The sequence below is a fragment of the Nylanderia fulva genome, unplaced genomic scaffold, assembly GCF_048542155.1.
Source record: "Nylanderia fulva isolate GAGA-0341 unplaced genomic scaffold, ASM4854215v1 Scaffold18, whole genome shotgun sequence".
NCBI lineage: Eukaryota > Metazoa > Arthropoda > Insecta > Hymenoptera > Formicidae > Nylanderia > Nylanderia fulva.
Window position 1 is genome coordinate 3113121 of NW_028190055.1, and position 18389 is coordinate 3131509.

Consider the following 18389-nt stretch of genomic DNA (forward strand, 5'->3'; position numbering starts at 1 on the left):
ATTATTATTATTATTATCGATTGTTGTGAATTATAATATTCTGAATGAAGGATAAGAGATAGGAATGGCAGAGCAATTAAGAGACACACACATCGCGCTATTTATAAAATCTCTTTTTCTTTTTTATTGATGCTTTGACAACATGGGCTGAGACACACACATTTGCTCATAGTTCATATGAATTTAACCACTGCGTGTATTCAAACGTATACGTACACAATCCATTAAATAATCGCGCCGTATTCGCGCGATACGCAAAACCCGATTTGCGCCACCGTGTAAATAATTTATAATTTCGGGCTTATGTTAAATCGCACACGTATAAAATGTCGATTGCGAATCGATCGCCCGGTAGAACGGTACGCGATCCGCAAATTTTCCGTTTCGAATCGCAGCTGGGGATACACGTACTCTGTAACCGAATCCTCGAAAAGAATAGCATACGTAATCACGTATATCACGTCATATGAAAAGTGCAGCGTCGAAGTTCGTGCGCGATAAGTGCATATGCAAATTAGTTCAATCGTTACACGATTGGATACATCGCTTTAAGAGATGAGAAATATTGTTTTATTAATTCATGGACACATGTGCATGCACAGATAAAAAATTGCGATAAAATATAGATCTAAGTGAATTTAATTTATTTTGTCATCTTTAATAATTAGTCAAGAAAATGATATAAAATAATTTTTGAAAATACTTAAATAATTCATGATGCAAAGATGTAATAAAAGATCATTTAAAAAGAGTCTATATATTCATAATTTTCTACGATTCGTTATTAATTTTTTTGTAGTTCTTACATTCAATTATCTTCATAAAAGTTTTTATATCAATTATTTTATAATTATACAGGGTGTATCTAAATAAGTGCGAGAAATTTTAGGAGATGATTTTCTTTGTCGAAAATTAAGAGGAGTCTTATATATAAACATATACTTTTATATCCTTTTTTTAGAAAAGTATAACTTCTCAGAGAGGAATGAGTATATATGTTTATACAAGAAATAATTTAATTTTCGACAAAAAGAATCAACTAAAATTTTTCGCACTTATTTAGATACACTTTGTATAATTAAAATTTTTTCATTAATTTATAAGTTATTAAATGTTACTAAGTATGTACTGATTATTTTATATTCATTAGAATATCTAAAATTAAAAATAGTAAATTAATTTTAATTATAATTACTAATTTGCTGCTTAAATAAAAATTAAATCAACAATTAATTTCTTAAAAAGCATTGAAATTGACGAGAAAAATCTAATTTTTTCTAATGCACATACATTGACAATTATTGCCACGTGTCCAAGATTAATTTACAACGTTTCCGCGATTCGCGCGCGAACGTCGACGACGACGCCGGAGAGGATTGAAGCGAGAAATCGTAAACGTAGAGATCGCGAACGTAGCGTCCTATTTTTTTTATTGCCACGAGCGTGTCACGAACATTTAATGACGGAGGTCTTACACATTGATCGTCTTTGAAACGAGGACGGGAGAGTCCATCGAGGACCGGTCGCTTTCGGTCGCTCGCTGAGTCTCGTGCTTGTGCGCGTGACATCACGCAAAAAAAAAACGCGCGCGCGATTTTTCGCGGATCGTCCCTTCTTATTCCCGATTATTTTTTTTCAAAAGGAAATTACATTTGTCCTCCGCGACAATCGCACGCTCGTCATCTTGATATACGCGCACGCACACACGTGTATGTACATAGATATCCGAGGAGATCATCCACATGTGGGTCGTAAGAATAGGTTGACAGGATAGACTCTTCTAATAGACTTTGCAGACGGACATAATAGAAATAGTTAATATATATATAGCATCATATATTAATATAATATTCAGTAATAATATAATATCTATTATATATATATTTATATATATATATATTTATTAATATGTATATTGATATTTTTTCTTTTTAATATATATATTATAGTGCTTTCTTTCGCGTTTTTTTTTCTCTTTTGTCTTGAGGTGTGATATTCAGCGATTTGCTTTTTTTTAATTTATTAGTGGATATGATGTAAGTATATATATATATATACGCGTCAGCCTTATTACATGTGCTTAATCGTCGAATATCATTCCGAGCTGCTAAAAAATCTCTCTTCTTAACGTTTGTGATCACGCATCAACCCTTTCGCTAAACATTAGCGGGTAAGTGATTTTATGTGCGTCCGAATTAATGTGTATCAATATATAAAATAAAATTGCGCAGTGTGAGAGTTAAAATTTATAGTATATTAAATTTTTAAGCGTTTATTTGCACACACTTTCGCGTAAACCACGGATAAAAATGGTATTATTTACTTACAGATAAAATTTGCGAAAATACGCGTTAATTTATCATTATATCTTTTCAAGAGATTTTAGAAATCACTTGAAATTTTTTGTATTGTAATAACGATATTTTATAATACCAAAGTAATGCAAATTGTGGACTTGTGCAAATCGCATAAATTTACAGAGCACAGACATTTATTCGTCATTCATTCTCCGAATGTTTTCGATAAACAAAAGCGGCGAAAGGGTTGAAATTCGCATAGAATTTTATAGATAAATTATTTTCGCGCAAGAGATTACATCTAAACAGGGCAAGTTATTTCTACGAGAATGTTTAGAATCTTTATTTAGTCAATTAATCTCGATTGTACTCTCTTCCACGAATTTCTAAATCCCATCTTAATTTATTACAATATTTTAGACTTCTAGCTTCAACTCGTTCTCGTTCAAACAGCTCACCCTGTATATTCAAAACAATAGGAAACAACTTCGATGTTTAGGTGCTTGTACGGTGCTCGAAATCAAATGCACATATCTGATTGCATTTGCATTTCTCCTTTTTCTATCAATCGAATCGAATCACCGAAGGTGAATGATTTTTATCGATTGGAAGCGAATACGAGACCGAATTTTTTTTATAAGCTTTCCCTTTTCTTCTACGATAGGTACGCCGACTCAAGTTACACTTGAAAATTAACAAGCAAGCAAAGAAAAACGGCATCTTCTCTATAGATATTAGCATTCGTAAATTTTATTCGCAAGAGAACTATTCGTAAGCTCATTTAATTTGAGGACTTGTGTTTCAATATTATTCAAGTATTTCGTGCATTTCATTTATCATGATAAATTTAATAAGAAGTTACAATTAATAAGTTTGATTAGGAAACTATATTTCAGATTAATTAATATTCGCAGAAGCACATTATTTGCAAGCAAGTAAATTTTTTGTTAATTGTTTTTATATTGATACGATTTATTAAGGAATATACAAGTAATTAAAACAATTTTGATAGATTTTGCGCACAAAAGAATTAAGATTTATGATGAAATAATAGTAGCGAATCTTTGTAATAATTCTATTCATTTTGGTCTTGCAACCAGATTTTGTCTAAAAATTGAATGTCAATCACACAATGTTCAATCACACAATCGACAAACAATTTTAGAAAAAGCGACGCCGTTTTCCTCATCTAAGCTTTTCCAATCTTTGATTTTTTTACGATTCAGTTTTTAATAATTAAAGGAACAATACGCCATATAATATATTTATTACCGATTATTAGCGGAACATTTTGATCCTCTCACACATTACAAGATTAATCGCGTCAATTCGCAGCTGCACTCTATAATTTATTTAATAAATAAATCATTTAGACAGCAATAATCTTAAGCAATTAGTACATCTTATCGAGAATAATACGTACTATTTGCTAAAATTAGGTCGCATTACATGCAAACGTTTGCTACGCCGAAAATTAATAAATATATTGCTCTAATTTTATATTTTTTTAGAGTTTTTGCAAACTCCTCTTATTTTGCCACATCCTCATATCTCAAATCCAGATACGCAAAAAAATCGGTTGATTTCATCTCCGTAGAAAATTGTTTCAATTCGCACAAATAAAATTATTGCAGCTTAAAGTGACACAATTTCTGTGACTCTACAGTTCGATATAGCACATTTAAACATTAAAACGAAAAGCGCGCGTTGACTTTTTCATAAGGATGCTGCGTGCTTTATCAAAGGATTCTTATACATATAAAAGATATGAGACTTTCTTCTTTTGATCTTGAAAAACGCGCGATTGACGATACGAAACAACAAGCGCGAAGGCAAACACTGATTAATTAATAACCCGATCTACTATCATCACGTTGGTGTTAGAATCGGATTTGTGCCGTCGTGTTTTTTCAAGTGTTTTTGCTCGTATTCGAACACTCGATAAGAGCACGATTGTCTATTTGACACTTGATATTATTATCGACGCTGATATGCAAATATATGCGATCAAAATAATTTTCGAGCATCGATCTCGTTTTTCTAACTATTCGGTTTCGAGTTAATACGGATATTTAATTGCAAATTTGACTCCATTTATATAATTTATAATTGCTTTGTTTTGTAACGATAATTACTGCATTCGCTGTTGAAGTAATGAAATAATTATATCGATCCGAATATTATTCGCAATTCGGACGAACATACACGGAGATATGCTCGAGAGAACCACTTTTGGAATTAATTGTAGTAGCTGTATGTGGATTATTATTATCGAATATTCGAATACGTTGCACACTTCCGAGTAATTCCGACGGCGCTGGGTGGAATGCGTCCAAGAACCATATTTCCGAGTTGAATGCGTTGCAATTACAAAACGAAAGCGGAGCATACTTGGAACTTCCTGAGGAATTCTCCGTGTCCGCCAATTTCTATTTGCGTGTTTACTTGTCAGCGCGCAAGAAACCGAGTTATACACACACTCTATGCAAAACGATTTTAAACGTACGAGCACAGAAGCCTCGAGTCACTCAATGCATACTTACGCGAAATATTGTACATTGAATTACGCTAGAAAAAGCGCCCTTAATCCTCCCACGCTATGTTACTTGTGTGCGCGAAAAATAATTATCTTAAATGACAAAAAATATTGGATATATATAAATATATATATATATATATATATATATATATATATATATCTCATTTTTTTCACACAGATCTAAATAATCTTTTTTTAATTACACTGTGAGATATTTTTTTTATTTCATATGCTGTAACAATAATAATAAATTGTTAAAAAAATTTAATCATTTCATTCATCATGAAATCCTCTTATCTCTTGCTTTGATTTTGTCTTTTTTTTTTCCTACGAAAGTTCAAACGTAAGAAGATTAATGAGGACGCGATAATGTTACCCGCCTGCTAATTCTCGACATACAATCTCATTTAAATTGTATATATTATTACATTTTCTACGCGACTACCACTCACCTTTGATATATTATTATATTTAGTCCCGAAAATAACATCCGTACAAAATTGACTATAGCCGATTGCTTTTATGATGTGTGTTCGAATAGGTCATTTCAAGATCATTTTCGTGCGATGACAAAAGTGAAGTTTATCGATTACTCTATATAATGTCTTAAAGTTACCTCTCATCTCATTTCTCTTCGTATGCCTCACTTTTTCACCTTCTCTTCATCTTTCTGCCTCTTCTCACGCAAGATAGGATGTGTATACGTGATTGACCTGGGATTTTCCGACCGGTAGAGAGTGCTAAATTGTGTGCTCATAAGATTGAAACGTTCTATGAAGATAAAAAAATATGCGACGAGCATCTGCATAATAAAGATATTTGTTCTTTTTCTTTTTTTTTTATACGTCTATGTATGTAAAAGTGTCATTGTTATCCTCCGTTTTTCTCGCTTTCCTTCGTTGAGAATTGAACAGAATGTCCCAACTTATTATTTACAACGACACAAATGTTATTTGACAGACACACAAATACTTTTCATACACGTATAGTGCACATGACATAATATTGATCAAGCGACTTATTTCACTCAATTTTGCCATTACGTGGAAATATAATCTCCGAAACTCAAATTACATGTTTCCATCTATGTGCGAATATACGTTAATAATTTTAATAATATCTTTAATAATTTAATTAGAATAATAATTTTAATTAACCGTCTTACTTCTTGATGTGATCCCCCAAGTCAAGATTAAAATGACTTAATTATTAACGCAAGAGAGACGGCAAATTCGGCGTAAAGATTACTTATTGCTGTAATAATCTGAAAATATCTTCGAGATATATAGCATTCATATGTATATGTATATAATATACGGACGAAATGTTCAAAGATCCATTAATCATTTGTAAAGCTCGTCCAACACCAGGATAAAATCGCTCATGAAGGATGCGATTCCCGCATTGCCATCAAGATATGCACTTTGCACTTTGCGCTTGCATTATTCTTGTTAAATGATGATAAAGGTGTTGGTGTTTGGTCCATGGTATAGCTCTCTTCTACTTTTAATAGTAGTAGTAGTTACTCGTATCGATCACAATATTAACTTTTTTTTTCTCGATATCGTCAATGGAACTAAAACACGTGCTCGTGGCTGCGCTTGTGATACTTAGCTGCTAGAAAAGGATCGTGATAAGTCCTAAGATCATTAGAAAAAGTTGCGGTACGCAGTGATTCGAAGGAGCTGCCTGGACCGACACTGGATAAAGAACTCTCTTTTCTTGTAATAATATTACTCTTTTTAGCCAATTTAATATCAAATTCTGACGGATTACACATATTTCCTTTCAAAGATGAATTCCACATTTTCAGCCAGGAGAAGAAGTTAAAAAATAATATGAAATATGACACACCTTTTGTTAATGAATCAAATTAGAGCGTTATTAGATTAAAAATATTTAAAGAAGAGAAAATTATAAAATATATATAATTATCATTTGTGAGAGAGAAAAAAAGAACTAAAATAACGCACTTTATTCTTATATTTATTTTATAATGTAATGAATAACAAATATAGAACAGAGTTAACTGCTGAACTTAATTAACTCCGCGTAATGTAGAACTTTCATTTTTCGAGAGACCCTCGAGATTTTCTTTTCTCTTTATACGCTTTTCGTATCCGTCGACTTTTCCAGTGAAAATTCTATCCAGCGCCGATTTAGAAATGTCGCCCCAAATTTCTGTTGATAATCTTGAACGCTTTGAATTCGTAAGAATCGAAGATAACGCGACACCTCGTGTCGTAGGTAACATCCGGTCGGAGGGAGTAATCAAAATTGACACGGAGGGGTTGTTTTTTTTCTTTTCTACATACTTTTATCTTATTAGGCCGCGAAAGCGCCGTCTTCGAGACGCTCTCCGTCTCCGAATTTTATATCCGGCCGGGCAACGGCTGTCCTGGTGCAACGACTTCCTTAATTTCGTCATTCCCTCGGGAATGTCTCGCATAAATTTTCCAAGTCTCTTATATGTATATGTATATTTTATATATATATATATATATATATATATATATATATATATCGCGCTTACGTAATTTAAGTAAGCATTGCGTCACGGGATTAGTTCTCCGGGATGAAATTCTAGAGTTGTAGAGTGTTAAATTAATACGCGCATTGCACTTTCGCCGTCTCATTGACTCCAGTATCATCGTAATACTACATCGTAGTTGTTGTTGCTATAAATTTCATTACGAACGATAATACAATTTGCGCGCGAATTTAATTTACGAAACGATTTCCGAGAGAAGCGTCTTATTAAGTACGCAGATATAGGCAAAGTTGAAATTGTTAATAGCACAATGGTTCAACTGCGAAATGTTCGGATGAAACTTTCAGTTTGATTCGGTACGTTTTACTTTTCCCGATACGAACAGAAACGAATTTAATTGCTGCCAATTTTTAATTTAATCGGTTGTATTTTAATTTACTCCTTTTAAAAAATTATTAGATTAAATTTGAATTTAATATTATTAGATTAAATTGGTATCTAAACAAAGGCAGCGCGAAAATTAAATTTTGCAAGGTAATTAACACATTTTTATTTAATTTAGATCTTTGATTTTGTGGAATTTGCTTTAAACGCAAACGATTACTATTATAATTTTATCCTGTAATTTCAGGAAAAAATGAGAAAAGTTTTTTTCACAAATTTCGCGAATAGAATAGTATTGTCATAGCGTAATTTAATCAATTTTACTAAATTAATGAATTGTATTTAAATATAAAATAAACGAGTTTCTTTATTTGATTGTATCCCCCAACATTTCCAATAATTAAGATTTAATTCGAAAAAATAAGTTTAAAAATACTAGCAACTGTAAAGTTAAAAACAAATGTTTTTAATTTGTTTTTTTAACAACTTAACAACTTCGAAAAAGAATTATTTAATAATAATTACTTACGGGAAACACATGTGGCAAGAAAACGCGGTAGTTCAGTATTTATTTAATATCTAACTGTACATCCGAGTGTTATTTTATCGCGTGTATACTCTCTCTTCTTTCTTTAGTAGCATTATTTTTTTGTGAAAAATGGATATGTTATTTCTACTCTCTCTGTATTTAATAATTTCGAATTATATATTTTTAATCTCTAGTTATCATTCTGCATCGAAAAAAAATCTTACAAATCATACAAAGAATTGCCTCTATAAGATTCTTTTCCTGACATAGTTTCAATGATCAAAAAAACATGATCAAGTGAAGTAACTACGACTTTGGAATAAAATAAAATGATGAATCAAAATTCCAACGTGCTGAACATTTTTGTAACAATTAATAAAACAAAATTCATTTGTTAGTCTCTCGCATTTTTGCGATACCTCGTAATTCTGTCGTGAGAAAATAACTTCCCCTTGTTTATCCGTCGTCCTCGATCGAACCTTCTCGGTCTCTGCGGCCTACATATGTATATGTTTATATATGACCCGACAGGAAGTCGCTGCACCAAGAATCGATTGCCACGAGGCAAGCGATGGACATCTCTCCGCGGGATCGCTCTATTAATATTTACAATAAAGCCGCCTATATGTACCAGTCGATGGCACTCGCACGACGACCGGTCGGTTTGCCGATCTCCACACTCGAACCCCCAAATCTTCTCCCAGAGTTCCACCCGTGGAAGGATGAGTCTGTACAAAAGTGATGAACCGCGCGCGCGGGCTTGATGCACGAGAGAGAGAGAGAGAGAGACACAGATGCACTTTCGCACTCTATCGCGATTCACTTGGCCGCGCGTTCGCGATTCGTTATCCTTAAATTTTCATATCCTAACTTCGGGCTGGACCCGACAACACCACCACCTGACGTCGGACGGCACGGATATCTCTCTTTCAGGGGATGCACGAGTGCGTGTTGGTCGCCTGCGCTGGCGACGACAGGGCGACGGAGAAGTCCGAGTCCAACACGAGGTCGCTGATGCAACCCACGATGCCCTTCGTGTATCTGCCGCCCGTTGTCCTCACGATGTCAGGTGCACCGCCTTCAAGGACAGATCGCATCCTCGTCAAAAACATTATTTTCTCATACGTAGATTAGACAAAATACGTGCTTCTTTCAAGTCTTCTGTATGCATATAAGAGTGTTCCAAAAATTACCGGACATTATGTTAATGGGAGATTCCTATAAGATTATTTGGAGACGATTTTTCCTCAGCGAAAATGTCGAGGCACCAATAATTTTCGAGTTTTAAACGATTGAAAATAAAGGGGTTTTCTCAAACTAAGCCTTGGGGAATTAAAATATATTTATTAACAAATCGCATTCTTCAATTAATTTCAAGTAGAGCTTAATAGAATTTTAATTTAAAACGTAGTTACAAAGATGCATGATGGCAAAAATTGGGAACATGCGAAAAATGATGACCTCCTTCGACATTTTCGCTGAGGAAAAATCATTTCCAAGGGATCCCAGAAATCTACCTTTAAACATTGATTCCATCTTAAAGGATACCCTATATATAAAAAAATAAAAACTCATTTGCTATATACAAAATAAAAGAAAAAGATATAGATTCGGTTAAGATGACAGTTAAAAATTCTTCATATCCTTTTTGAATTGGTTTCGATTCCATCTTTTTGTCAGGGTACGAAATAAATATATTTGTGCGGAGATAAATGATTAATGTTTTAAGAGTTTCGCGAGTTAATTTAGATTGGGGGTATAACAGTACAGATTTGATTGCTTCACTCACCAACGTAAAGACCAGTGTCAGTGTTCAATTGTCTCAGTTGTCCCGGGGAAGATGCCGAGACCCCAGTACCGCTGTCTACCACGAGAGATGCCCATTGCTCGTTTCTAGAAAAAAGTCAATGTTATTCATTGCTACGTTTCATTTCGGACATAAATCAGTATAAATATTTTTCTTTCCGCCGTTTTTAATAAAACGCGATTTACCGCCTGCAACAGAGACGAATATTGATATATATATATTTTTTTTTTATTCCACGGAATATAGATGTGCGGATTAATAACGCGAAGGTTTATCAAAATATCCTTCTTTTATCGAATTTCGCGAAAATAATACTATTTTAAATGATAGCCTCGAGCTACATGAAAGATTGAAAATAGGACAACACACATTTGTTTACATATACGATGTTCACGCAGTATTTCCTGTTCACTACAAACTTCGTAGAACAATTTCTAAATTCGTTTTTATTTAATTAAAATCGGATCGTAAAGCGCACATACCCGATTCTTTAATATTTAATATCAGTCATTTCGATAGCTTTGCGATGTAAGTGTATTTTAATTTGCGTTTCGCTGAAAGATTAAAAATAGAACCAGCAATTATTCTCCCGCGTATTCGAAAGGACAGCTTTTCTTCTTTGCCTCCTTCCTTCTACGTATCGATCAGGGTGTTAAATAAATAAATATTACGAAAATAGTCATGCGAGGAGAGAAAGGGGAGGAAGATCGAGTAACGAAGCGCGTAAAAACGTTTTCCCTCACCTAACAGCCCTGATACGATGCCACAGATCGTCATCCAATCGCGTAAGATTATATCGGAGCACGGCTTCCCCGGAGCCCAAATTATACGCGAGAGTGAGGTAGCCGTGATCCAGGCCCAGAGCGAGGAAATCATCATTCTCGTCTCTTTGTTCCTGTGAATCCGACTGTCGACCACTCCAGAGTAACAAGCCACTGCTGCTGCTGGCGCGGAATCTCATGTTGATGTCCACCCTGTAGCTGATTATCCTGCAAGCGATTAATTAATTGAGCAAGGGAAGAATTAGATGCGACAAAATTAATCTAAAAAAATTATTTGATTCAATTACATGTATTATATATATATATATATATCCCTTAGTCCCGACGGCACCTTTAATCCCGACTGATGGGTCGTTTGCGTCTTTGCGTTATTTGGATCAGTAAAAACGCTTTAAAAAATCTGAAGAAACTCATGGAGCTTCTTGCAACCTTCAACTTGAAGTCCCAATCATAATATTTCGATAAAAATTATTTTTTTATATAGTTTGTTATTAAGAAATGGAGGTACCTAAGGAAAAATCACTTGTTCACTGGGTCGCAAACGACCCATGAGTCGGGACTAAGGGATATATATATGTAAATCGCGAGTTTTAATACATCTGTCTGTATTTAAATACGCGACACGCGTCAGCTGTTAAAATACCGCCTGAAAATTGGCTAATTTGTTTGTTATCAGAATAATTAGGTGTGCAACCGTTAAAGGTTTATCTAACGGGAAACACGATTTATTTCCCCTCAGATTGCTTGTCACAGCGACGCTCGATAAACTAAACGCGGCGCGACTAAAGCGGGTCAAGGAGCGATTGTGTGTAGCATAACGTGTAACGCTGTTTACCGCTCCGCTCGTTTTCGAAACGCCGCTTTGATACGCTGTTTTTGGCCGTATATGTATATGTATACACCCCGAACTTTTGCCCGCTGCCCGAATTATATTTCGCGCGCGTGCGTACATTAATGGAGTGTTAGCGGACGAGTCGACGGATTTTTAAATTGCAAAAACGAATCACCAAATGATGACAGATTCGGGAAATGTTGTCGGGTGACACGGCGAGGCTATACAGACCGTTCTCTATGAATACTTTTACGCGTAATAGTCAATTCGCCGCTAAATTGGAAGGCAATTTTTCAGACGCAAATTCGAGAGGGAAAAAAAAGCGATTTAATTCTATACAAAAATTCTAGAAACTCTATTAAACCAAAAAAAAAACCCTTGATATAGCGTACGACCGTATTTATTTGGCGAAAGTTGCGTTCGTTATTTGTCACCCTGGTTATACACTCTCTCGTTATATCGCGCGCACCTCTTCATCGTGTCGGCGTCGTTGTAATGCAGATAGCTCTCGCTGCCGGTGAAGCTGGGCACAGCCCTCTCGTATCTCACGGACGACGTCACAGCGCTGTTGCTACTGCTGGCTTTAACCGGCGATGGCACAAGCCGCGTAGAATCATCCGGCGCCGGACATGGGTGCGGTACACCTGGACGGCACCGACAGGTGAATCGCTCGCGCAGAGGCCGACACTCCGCATCCCCGCAGGGTCTAGCCTCGCACGCGTGCCCGCAATTGCCTACATTCACTCCACCCAGCGCCTCTGCCAGGATGCCCACCTGTGCGACAGAAATTACGTAATATAATATAGCGATAAAAAAAACTATGAATAAAGCTGCAATAATGGCGTTCGGTCTACTTTTCTTTCACAAAGCAGAAACAATGATCAGGGATTCAAAGGACCTCACGACTTATTGTTGAACAACAATGTAATAGGCTTCGAAACTAAATATTCGATAGATAAGTTACGACAGAAAAATCGGCTGGTTTTATACCGGAATCCAATTTTATCTAGGATTTTATATAGAATCTCGTACTGATAAAATTAAATCTTGGTAAGATCAGTTGGTTTTGTGATGTCATGTGATGTAGCTTATGATCTAATGGACAGAAAAAACTTGGGCTCTACGAATCGACTGGCTGAAACTCACCAATCCACTATCCAATATTATAAGCTACAACATAAGAAAAAATAGCCAATTCCGTCGAAAGTTAGAATCCTATTTGGTATAATTTATATGAGAGCTCTGCGACGTTATCTATCAGAGCAGCGGAGCTCAAACTTGAAGGTAAGACGTTCTCTTACAGTGGCATTATCTACCGCGTAAGTTCGGAGCGGCGGCTGTATAATTTCTGGTGTTCTTACCTCGCGATTATTCAGCACGATCGTCTGAATGCAGCCGACGAAGCTGGCCGTAGTTTTCATCTTCGGCGAGTACATGTCGGACGACGGCGCGCCGCCCAAATAGAGATTCAGCGGTAAGGATAATTGCGTGAACGCTCCGGGCGCCAGGATTTCCTGGGCCGGGTCTTCCTCAACTTCCAGGGATGCCAAACGACCCGTTCGAGAGACTCGAACTTCGACCCATTCGCCGAGACGAACCGGATTCTCGCTCCTGAAACGATAATGCAGATAGCATACTCAGAATGCAACGTCATTAACTTTTGAAGGGCCGGCGGGTATTTTGCGAAATCCCCTGAAAATTTTGCTACCGTGAGAAAGGAAAGTTTCCTAATTAATGTATATAAATCCACACACATGAATCGTACATTATGCGCCATGATAAAGTGCAGTCTCCTGTTGGCGGTGACCTGTTTTTTTAGGTCACTTTATTTGATTCATTCCGGAAAAACACCGAAGACCGCAAAATGGCATTGAAATAAATTGTGGAAAATATTATTTTTTATTTTTGTTTTTTGTGTTTTAAAATTATACAACAAAATTTTTTCCGAGTGTCTTTTCTAGGAAAAAAAATCAAGAAAAGAGAGAGAGAAAGAGAGAGAAAGTTTTCAAATGGTTTCGTATCCGAATGTTTTTTTAGCTACATATTTTTCAATAAAAAAACTATGGTATATCCGAGGAAAAAGTAGCAATTATTTTATTTAAGATTCTCTACATATGTAAATATTACTTTTTACTTACATAGATTTTTCTATATTGATACGTTATTATTTCTCTTTCTAGGATAAATACATTTTATTTGACCTGTTTCGATCTTTATGATTTATTTCCATTTTCATTTTATTTATCTTCCTTTATCTTTTTTTTTTTTTTTTTGTACGGTGAAAAAATTCTGAACAAGAAAATGAAGTACAATATGAGAGATAATATGGCTTCCTCTACCTTAACGAGGTATGACGCAGGGGGTTCTTCAAGAATATATTCAAGGTTGAAAAAGGGAGATGATATTACTCTTCCTCAGCTATTTCGAACAATCCAATCTTTTTTCTTTTCTTTCTTTCTTTTTTTTTTCTTTTTTTTTTTTTTTTTGAAAAATGAAGTCTCATTCACGCGAGATCAAATTTATACGGTACACTTTCCTTTACATTTATTTCTCTTTTTTCCTCAGAGAGATATTACTTTTCCCCGTGACTTTTCGATTTTGCAAGATACCGTACATTTTGACACGGTATCTCTTTTTCGCGCTGCGAAAAATCTAACATGCGTTCGAAAAACCGTTCCGCCCGAAGCGACTGACTGTGCTTTCGTCTCCCCGAAATGAAGCCCTCGAAAACACGTTAGCGCCGAAAAAGTGAAACGAGATTCGCGCTTCGAAAAATTGAAACGCGCCGCCTTTCCGCGCGAAGCAATTAACGCGTTTCCCTTCCGCCACGTTTCACCACCATCGTCTACAATTATAATCGATGTTAACTCGATATTGCTCCATCGATTTGATTTCGCGACGACGCCCGGGAGTCAAACCAGCCAATGTCGACCTCGGAATTTTCCTCCGGAGGAGAGAAACGAAAATTCGCGCGCGCGCGAAAATTTTACGCGCACAATCGCGGATCGTATCCGATTTGAATTTCGCGAGAGGAGTCGACGAGCAGACAATGGATGAAAGAAATTCCTCGCATAATTAATATTGCATAGCGGGACAGAGACAGGTGAGTGAGGGAGTTCTCCGTGAGGTCGTAGGCGGGAAGTGAATTGCTAATTAATATAGAAGCGAGGAGGTCGGTAATTTTCATATTGGACTTTTCGCTCGGCGCTATTACGATAAAAGATACGGCGCGCTTGGAACTTGGAGGCTCGCTTGTTAACTGTTTTTTTCTCCCAGACGCGAGATTAAACATCACCCTCGCTTAATAGCGCGCGTAATAATACGCGTTTTTTATATGGCGGGGTTTTTATTTGGCGGACCAGTAATATTGAATTCTCGAGCGAGATTTATTGTTTATAGTTTATATATTTTATATGTGTGTATATAGCGGGGAATAAATTGCATTTAAATATTCCTGTCCGGATAAATCGTTATTAAGGTATCTGATAATTACTGCGTTAAAGGATTATAAATATCATGCGTGCAAATTTATTTGTATTTTTTCTTGAAACGAGATATCGAAATGCTGAATAATTCTCATCTTCGAGTTTTATCCTTCGTTTAATTTGAAATATTTTCTTAGAATTTAAAGAATATAATTTCTTTAAAGAAGGATTTTCCTTTGACAGATTTGTAATTTGAATTTCAATTACTACAATATTTAATATTGTAAATCGAAAATTTGCAATATATGGCAGTTTCTTCCGACATTTACATAACAAATTACGTGTCAATATAATAATATGTATATGCGATAATGTATAATAAAATTGTGTTTATTTAGTAGTACAAACATGCCGCGAATTGACAATATGTATTTGCCTTGAATTCTCGATTTATTTAAAATTTTATGCGATTGCGTGTGTGCATCTATATTTTCCTTTATTTAAACATTTTTGTCTACGGAATAAATGATACTTATAATGTTTCAATATTATCAACTTTAATTAAGCACATAGAGAATACTCGAACGAAAAATCTTTTTAATTTGGAGAATATGATAGTCTTTTCTATAATATCTCGAGCCTTTATAATTATAATTAATATTTAAAAATGAAATCACACATCTGATTATATAATCATTAGAAACATTTGTTTAATATTTGTATTAATTATATAAAAGAGCTAATTTCGATCAGTTTTAATAATGACTTATTAATTATTAATTAAATCAAATCAAACAATCCGATTAGCATCAGCGTTCGTTAAAACGACTCGCTTTTTACAATAGTAAAACATAAAAAGTTTTATCATGCATGTAATTCTAAAAAAAAGTATTGCGTTACGGTTTTTTTTTACTTTAAAATTTTTAACAGTAATTGATATTTAAAAATATAATAACCTTATCGATGTGTAAATGAATATTTATTAAATGATATAGTACACTATGAAATCACATAAAAAATATAAAAATAGTTTCAAATCGAGAAGTCAAATCGATATGAAAAATATTATTCATCACAATATCATTTATATTTGTTCAATATTTATTTATTTAAAAAAAAGAACAATTGCAAATCAATTTTGAATAATCCCGTAGATCGTTATAACTGGAGCGATCGCATCAACAATTTTCGCTCGACTTCGCGAGACGGCAAAAAAAAAAAGCGCGAGGAAAGATCTCGAGCGATATATCGCGCCGGTTTAAAACGTCTAACTATGCAAATGTATATACACATAAACGATGCAATTAGCGGGCCTGTTGTCGATGTGGCTGTTTCGCGCAACACAACGTTTATCTCGCGAAAGCAGCACTTCCGGAGAGCGGGATTGTCACCCCGAGCAAGCTACGGCTCTCTCTCAGAGCGGAAATCTCGCTCGCGGAAACTTGTTCGAGGGCCTCCGAGGCTTACCTCAGAGTGGCAGGTCCTGTTCCGAGGTCGAAAGTGAACTGCACGTGGCCCGAGGAGAGATAGAGCGCAATAAAGTCACCGGTGGCGTCACTGTGATGGCCGTTGTAGAGTATCACGCCGTCCGGCGCTGTCGGTTTTAACGTGACGGACAATTCCAGCCACGACAGCGACGTGTCCGCCAATCCCGGATAACGTAGGTAAGAGGATCCGTTGAAGGATGGAACCTGCGGGAATAAAATACCATGCGGTCTGAGATTGCATGGAAATGTCGTTACCAGGCAAATGCGTTCTCCGCTTTTTTTTCTTTCTTTCTTTTTCCTTCTGCCTTTAATTCGCGATTGACGCGTTGTATTTTGTTGTGTTCCCTGTGTGTAATTAATCGAGAATGACGTGAAAGGCTGCAGAGAGCTCGTTTTATTTTATCTGGCTTCGATAATAATTTAAGCTCACTTTAAATTATCTATCATTTCACGACGAGATTTAGAATTCTGTTTATAATTTTATGCTTCGCGCATGTACAGATTTGAATAAGGAAATATATATTAAAATATATATATATATATATATTAGAATACATATATATTATACATATACAATGACAGACATGTGTCACATAAAATTAGAAATACAATTCTATACTCAATTTGTCATGAATATAGATTGTGTCTAAAGTGGATTTGACACTCAATTTTTTCCTAATTGAAATCGAGAGATTTGTTGCGACTTTTCAATATTCAATATTAAATATCTTTGTGTCTCGAACTTATTAAATTTATTAAAGTATAAAATTCATTTTTACTTTAATAAATTGAATGAAAAATATATCTTGCTAATTGCGTCTTTGAAACATAATTTATTGGCAAGTTCTTTACTTGTAACTTTAAATAGTTTATAACTTTAAAACAATTAATTCTCTCGATGCTTTTGTTCAAAAAGAATCGATTTTAAATTAAGTATTTAAGAAAGAAAAGATGACATGGAATATTTTGTACATTTATAGGAAATTAAGAATTTATATTTTACAAAAATATAATAAAAGTTACGTGATCGATTTTGTCGATGAAATTACATTTAATTTAACATTAAATTGAAAATTGTGCGATAAAAACTTTTTTTTCTTTTTTAATTAAATTCACAGATATTAATACAGAGATTTCTTATAATAATGTTCTGGATATGAAACGCTAATATCACGCTAACTCGCGTGTACAGTGAATGATAATGTAAGTTCAAGAAGGAAATTGCCATAATAATTTAGCTGCTTCGCAGAGAGAACACGAGATCTTAACGTTTATCGTATTCGTAAGTACGATATTCCAAGAAGGGATTATTATATTCCAACAATAGGGATCTTGGCGAAAGGGAGATAGAGAGCGAGAGAGAACTAAATATGGATTGTAGAAAGTGAAAAGAGACAGTTTCTTAAAACTCTATAATTTCCTTTTAATCTCTTATGAATCTCGTATATGGAGAGACGATAAATTTAGACGAACAAAATGCAATGCAGACATTTTTCCAATGAAACAAACATACGTCAATTTTAATATAAAATCACATATGTTACAGATACACTTAATTATTTTTGCATAAACTAATTTCGCCGCATCGACATGTTAATTTATTCAATTAACTTGATGTGTGCTCCAGGTATGTAATTATTTTACTTTAATTATTTTATATATATTTATAGCTTATATTTTCAATTGTACCGTAAAATAGGCTCTTATCGTGAAAATAAAAATGTTAATTATTCTGTAAAAATGCGGTATTCCTCGCCGTATCTTTTTTTTTTCTATACGCGAACTCGTTTTTATAAATACCGCCAGCCCTTACATT

General features: G+C 34.7%; 1 protein-coding gene and 1 long non-coding RNA gene across 4 annotated transcripts in view; one reads left to right on the forward strand and one right to left on the reverse strand.

Annotated features, from left to right (window-relative positions):
• LOC114935642 (uncharacterized) overlaps positions 1-18389 on the forward strand; it is a 114237-nt gene that overhangs the window by 1419 nt on the left and 94429 nt on the right. The window lies entirely within an intron of this gene.
• The window catches only part of LOC114935634 (EGF like, fibronectin type III and laminin G domains protein pikachurin), a 110841-nt gene continuing 92549 nt past the window's right edge, over positions 98-18389 (reverse strand). For all 3 annotated transcript variants that reach the window (XM_029308511.2, XM_029308512.2, XM_029308513.2), the window contains exons 10-15: positions 16554-16777; positions 13023-13272; positions 12131-12435; positions 10791-11036; positions 10030-10133; positions 98-9318 (exon numbers count right to left, since the gene is read on the reverse strand). In XM_029308511.2, coding sequence (XP_029164344.2) covers positions 9170-9318; positions 10030-10133; positions 10791-11036; positions 12131-12435; positions 13023-13272; positions 16554-16777 — 1278 coding nt within the window. In that variant the 3' untranslated portion in view covers positions 98-9169. The remainder of the gene's footprint in view (positions 9319-10029; positions 10134-10790; positions 11037-12130; positions 12436-13022; positions 13273-16553; positions 16778-18389) is intronic.